Source organism: Telopea speciosissima, chromosome 7 (assembly GCF_018873765.1).
Source record: "Telopea speciosissima isolate NSW1024214 ecotype Mountain lineage chromosome 7, Tspe_v1, whole genome shotgun sequence".
NCBI classification, from domain to species: domain Eukaryota; kingdom Viridiplantae; phylum Streptophyta; class Magnoliopsida; order Proteales; family Proteaceae; genus Telopea; species Telopea speciosissima.
In genome coordinates, this window is record NC_057922.1 from 2,393,229 (window position 1) to 2,399,615 (window position 6,387).

At 38.9% G+C, this 6,387-nt stretch overlaps 1 protein-coding gene across 1 annotated transcript; it reads left to right on the forward strand.

The window, feature by feature from the left end:
- Positions 1 to 977: 977 nt before the first annotated feature.
- LOC122669482 (ABC transporter G family member 1-like) lies at positions 978 to 6,387 on the forward strand. The gene is made up of 8 exons (XM_043866251.1): positions 978 to 1,151; positions 1,681 to 1,760; positions 3,790 to 4,254; positions 4,381 to 4,467; positions 4,589 to 4,717; positions 4,822 to 5,016; positions 5,150 to 5,236; positions 5,450 to 6,387. The coding sequence occupies exons 1-8, from the start codon at positions 1,103 to 1,105 to the stop codon at positions 6,128 to 6,130; spliced, it is 1,773 nt and encodes a 590-aa protein (XP_043722186.1). The 5' UTR covers positions 978 to 1,102; the 3' UTR covers positions 6,131 to 6,387.

Consider the following 6,387-nt stretch of genomic DNA (forward strand, 5'->3'; position numbering starts at 1 on the left):
GTGAGGGGCAATCTAGTAATTAGCCCATCGACCTAAGCCCTAGTTTTCCTATATATACTATTGGAGGCAGATGCAGGTATTCCAAACTAGATACTCAGGGTGTAATGCTTTAAGCAACTTTGTGCTTAAACCCTAAACCCTAACATATATCACTATTCAAGCCGAATCCGCTCCATTTACATCCCTACATGGTAGAGACTACATATACTCTCAAGACTTAATAGGTTTAGTAGTGGGTCAAAAATCAAACAAAGGCGGCAGCCCTTCCTTACCTGAATCGTAAAGTCTCAGAATTCCAAGTCTTCCACGAGTAAGTCTATTAATGTCTGACATCATCTCTTCATATTTAGAGTCCTTCACCATCCCCCTGTCCACTTCTATATATATATCTCCTGTCTTCATGAAGCAACCATACGCCCATGCATTAGAGTTAAAGACTTCTCTCTCTCTCTCTCTCTCTCTCTCTCCCTTCAATTCCTCTTTCTCATCAGAAACACAAATACAGAGAGAGACAGAGAAAAAGATAAACCAATTTCCTATTGAGTTACTGAGAATGGCTTCTCCAATTAGATGGACACCAAGTCCAAGCCCTACAAGATCACCCAAACGTAGTGAAGCAATTACAGCAGCAAAGGTGGTGAAGGATGATGATGATGATGATGATGGTTCGGAGATGGGGAGAAGCTTTGCTTCTGATCAGGAAGAAGGTAACATTTCCAACGGCGGCGGCGAGGGAAACCATTTCCCATTCAGTATTGAACCTCCTTCCTTGTCTCCTGCACCTCTTCTTCTTCATTATCATCAACATCAACCTGAGAATCATGAGATTAATCAGTTCCACTACAACTCACCAACCTTTCGAATTGGCTTGGGAGACCAATATGAAACTGTCTCCTTGGAAACCCAGGGAGAAGCAAATTTTGCTCGAAAAGTTGGAGTTGGACGATCTGATCAGGCAATATTAATAGATAGTGGTAGCAGTAAAGGTGTATACTTGACGTGGGAGGATTTGTGGGTGTCGGTCTCTGATCGCAAGAAGGGGAGCCGAGCAATACTTCAAGGGTTGACCGGATATGCTCAACCCGGTGAGCTATTGGCCATCATGGGTCCTTCTGGTTGTGGCAAATCTACTCTCCTTGATACCTTAGCTGGTAAATCCTCCATCTTTCTATTGTTTTCTCATTTCACCTCATCAGATGAGGTTTACTCCTTACGTAGTAGTGGTTTTTCAATGGAAACGAAAACTTTTCCAATTCAGATCCTCTACGGGGTAGGTGTCCGTAGCGGCCTGTGCGGTGCAGCGTGCAATGATCGAGTTACTCCCATTTGGATAAAACATTTAGACAGGAATAAGGCGATCTTTATGCGTGCAGTTCAGTCTGCACTACGCACGGGCAACACGTGGTAAAGGATCTGGATCCAGACATTTTTGAGTCGCAAATCTCCATGTTTCTCAACAATAAAAAACAAGTCGTTGTCTCCTTTTGTCCTTTTTTCTAGTTTTGGAATTCTCTTTTGAGACTAATTAGAGTCTTTGGACGACCTTGATTTCAATTTTTTGTTAAACAATCAAACGTAAGACTTGGAAAATAGTTTGTTAATCTTTGATCATCTTCTAACGAAGTAGTTATGGTGGTGTTTGTCTTGTATGAAAATTTATAAATGGGGTCATTAATGCAGGAAGACTTGGTTCAAACACAAGACAGTCAGGGAAGGTTCTTGTCAACGGCCGTAAACAGAGGCTATCCTTTGGGACTTCGGTAATTAATTACCACTACACAAATTCCTTCTCCTCATTTATTTATTTTTTTTAATTCCATGATCAAATTCCAATTTCACAAAAAAGGTAACAGCTTCATGGCTTGGGCCCCAGTTTATGTCACTCAAGTGGGTAATCAAAACAAGGACAGGAAACTCTTAATTCTTTATTAGTCGGATTCCGGTTCGGAATTCAGATTGGCCAGAATTGGATTGAATCGGCCCCAAAAAAAAACCCTAAAATCTCGGATCAGAATCGGTTTGACCAATTCCTATCCGATTATTGCAGGATTTTTGGGAAATTTCAGTCCCTCGCTCACTAGGATCCCTTGTGTACAGCGTATTTTTGGGAAATTTTTAAATAGCCCAAAATCATTCAACCCGGATGAACCATAAGGATTTTAATCACTTCTATTCACATGATTTTGACATATTTTAAGGGATTTTTTTTTTTTTTTTTTTTTTTTTTAATTTGTTTATTTAAGAGTAATCAACACCGATATTGACGCTAGCATAAGACCACAAGAGAATAATAGAAAATCATGCCCAAGTTGAAGAAAAGTCTATGGTGCCCAGGTTTTTAGTAATCAACACCGATAACAATCCGGAAAGGTCCATATTGGACTTCTATCGGACATATATACCTCTGTCCTTATTTGTATCGATTCACTGATATGAGAGCGGTATCAATCGCCACCCATACTGATACGAATCGATCAATCTGATAATGATTCCTCAAACCATGATGGTACCTATAACCAAAGACATCATTTGTTGTACTTATCATCCCCGTCTCTTTCTTTGCTTTTATTTTTGCAAGATGGTGTGGTTTGGTGTGGACTAATCAAAGTATGGACTCCGAAGAAACATAAGGAACATCTGGTCGTTTCTTATTATGTATATCCACTTTCTCTTGTGGGGTTTTACATAAAACCCCTTTTTGTTCCTATCGTTCTCTCTGGTTGAAAGTCCTTGGATTCATGGAAGGGTAGGAAGGAGAAATTTTTTTCTAGTTCCGTCAAGAATAAAAAAATTGGTTTTAATGAATACAGGAAAACGTCCACGTTAGTATTTGTTTCCATTCTCCTCCTTCACAAAAAGTGAAGACCCATATATTTTTATTTTATTTTATGAAAAAAAGATCAGCTTGAGACGCCAGCACTCTCATGTGTCTATCACTCTTCACCTTAAAATAAGAAGGCAGAGATGTCTTTTCACATGGGGAGGAGAGAGATAGACTCATGGGAGTGTTGGTAGGTGACACCCCCGGATAAAGATCTTTTTCCCTTTATTTTATCTTATCATTCTCTCCCACACTGGCAACGTAAGAAACCTTCATAAGGAAGACAATGATCAGAACACCCACCACTAGATTCAGTGTCTGGAGTCAGGTCTTAGATGGTGATCCAACTCCTCTCCTACAACCTGCACCATCTCCCTCCCTCCCTCCCTCCTACCAGACACAAACATGGGTTGACCCCACCCAGGTAGGGGTAGTATGGTCATTTCTTTCCCTATTTGTGTTTGGTAGGAGAGAGGGAGATGGGGCCAGTTGTAGTAGAGGAGCCGAAATTGGCTGGAAATCAAATAGAATCGATGTGAAACATAAAAAATAGGGTAAATTATAGATCACCTCTTGGTTTTTTTAAAAACTCAAATTACCCCCTAGTTTAGATCCCAAAATGATAAATTAATCCCCACCGTTAGTTTTATGCTGTTAAGTGATGATGTCAGCCAGTTAAATAAATTTAAATCCTTAAATTACCCTTGACCAATGTTAAAGACGAATGAAGGATAGTATTGTAAATTTAATTCTAATGTTTTAGTACAAGGGTAAAATAATCCTTTCACACCAATAACTAACAGCAGACTAATAATACCGTTACTGTAAAAGGGGACATTTGAGTTTTTTCAAAAATCAGGGGGTAATCTGTAATTTACCCAAAAAATAAAATCTCATTCAAACTTTAAAGTTGTACACTTGCACTAATGAGTCATTTTCATCCTCTACCCCATTCCCAAAAATTTTAGGCGTATGTGACTCAAGATGATACATTGATGACAACTCTAACGGTGAAAGAAGCTGTATACTACTCAGCCCAACTCCAACTTCCAGACTCAATGCCCAAGGCAGAGAAAAAGGAAAGAGCAGAGTCTACCATAAGGGAGATGGGCTTGCAAGATGCCATGAACACTAGAATTGGAGGTTGGACTGTGAAAGGACTGAGTGGTGGCCAAAAGAGGAGAGTCAGCATTTGCATTGAGATCTTAACACGCCCAAAGCTTCTCTTTCTTGATGAACCCACTAGTGGACTCGACAGTGCAGCATCTTTCCATGTCATGAACAGAATTGCAGGACTTGCCCAACAAGATGGAAGGACTGTAATCGCATCCATCCATCAGCCCAGTAGTGAAGTCTTTGAGCTCTTCCAGAATCTGTGTCTTCTATCAAGTGGAAGAACAGTTTACTTTGGTCCTGCTTCTGGAGCTAATGAGGTAATTAAGAGATCAAAGTTTGAAATTAATTAATTAATTATTAACATCTAGAGCTTTTCTTTTCCATTTGTTATGTTCTTGTTTTTTTAAATGATGTGGTTTATTTCTTCCAATTAATTTATGTAGTTCTTCACATTGAATGGTTTCCCTTGCCCAACAATGAGGAACCCATCCGATCACTTCCTTAGGACAATCAACAAAGACTTTGAACAGGTAAGGAAAAAAAAATTCCTCTTTATTAGAAATTATTTTCTAAAGGACAAGTAATAACCCATTAACATCTTAGAACTAGCATTTCCATCAGACTTAAAAATCTTCCTTATTGTCTGTATAGGACATCGAACAAGGCCCTGGAACTGAGGCCATGACTACAGAACAAGCTATCAAAATCCTTGTACAGTCATACAAATCATCCACAACATGCCAGCAAGTTCAAAGACGGGTAGCTGAGATTTGTAAAAGGGTATACATGCAAGCAACTACTCATCAGTTTATTTTCATCTTTCTTAAAGATTATTGCACAGCATATGACGTTCAGATCAATAATATAGTTGCTTCATTTTGTAGGAAGGAACACCAATGGTGAAAAAGGGAAGTCAAGCTGGATTCCTCACTCAGTCCATCGTTCTAACAAAGAGATCCTTCGTGAATATGTTTCGAGATCTAGGCTACTACTGGTTGAGATTTGCAATCTATGTTGCTCTGTGCTTAAGTGTAGGCACTATCTACTATGACATTGGTCACAGCTACGGATCAATTCAGGTAAGACATTGAAGTTAAGAATGCATCCCCCTTATGGCTAGCTAGCTAGCTAATAGATAAAGAACATGAAGCAGTATAAATTGATCAATATATAGAGCATTACACCTTAACATTTTGATAACTCAAATTTCAGGCTAGAGGTTCGATGCTCAGTTTTGTCGGTGCCTTTTTAACTTTCATGGCCATCGGTGGATTTCCTTCTTTTGTTGAGGACATGAAGGTGAGCTCATATTTAAAAAAAAAAAAAAAAAAAATCACACTAGTGCATCTCTGAAACATTGTTTGTGCTTTTCAGGAAATATATAGGTCAAATTAATATGTGATTGCATTAGGATCTAACACATGCTGGCCTTTCCAATTAAAATGCTTAATTTCCTAAAAGGTACCATTGCAATCTTCTAATGATATGTTCTTCTCTGTACTTTCAACTCAGATCTTTCAAAGAGAGAGATTAAATGGGCATTATGGTGTTGGTGCATTTGTCATTGGCAACACACTTTCTTCCATTCCTTACTTGACTTTAAATTCTTTGATCCCCGGGGCAATTGCGTATTACCTTGTTGGTCTTCAGCGAGGAATTGATCACTTCGCCTACTTTGCTTTGGTGCTCTTCATGTGCACAATGTTGGTGGAAAGCTTAATGATGATTGTTGCAAGTATTGTTCCAGATTTCCTTATGGGTATAATCACAGGAGCTGGAATTCAAGGAGTGATGATGTTGAATGGTGGTTTCTTTAGATTGCCAAATGACCTCCCTAAACCTTTCTGGAAATACCCAATGTACTACATTGCCTTCCACAAGTATGCCAACCAAGGGTTCTACAAAAATGAGTTTATAGGGTTAACTTTTCCTAATAATCAAGCAGGAGGGTCAGCTACCATCACTGGAGATGAAATTCTAAGAAATACATGGCAAGTGGAGATGGGTTACTCCAAGTGGGTTGATCTGGCTATCTTGTTTGGGATGGTAATTCTGTATCGGTTAATGTTCTTTGGCATTATAAAGAGTGTTGAGAAACTTAAACCAATCATCAGAGCTGCCCTTGCTGTTCCATCCCAGCAGAAGACACATATCTTGTTGGAGGAGTCCACAACAGGAATGGAAAAGAACTAGTCAATTTTGTTCTTTTATTTTATGTATATTAAGCTCTATTCTCCATGAACATCTCTTTCAAGTTGAGATTTGGGGTTCTAGTTTTTCTTAATCAATGAACTTGCCATGAGGTGAGTTGATGTTGATTAATTAAGTGTTCATGTATGCCAGGAGCCAGGACTGATCCAAAACAGTAATTTGGGTGTGGTTCTTCTCTTGTTGTGGGTTTTAGTTGCTTCTCTTATTTTGTTAAGTCTTGTCTGTGTACCTTCTTCTTT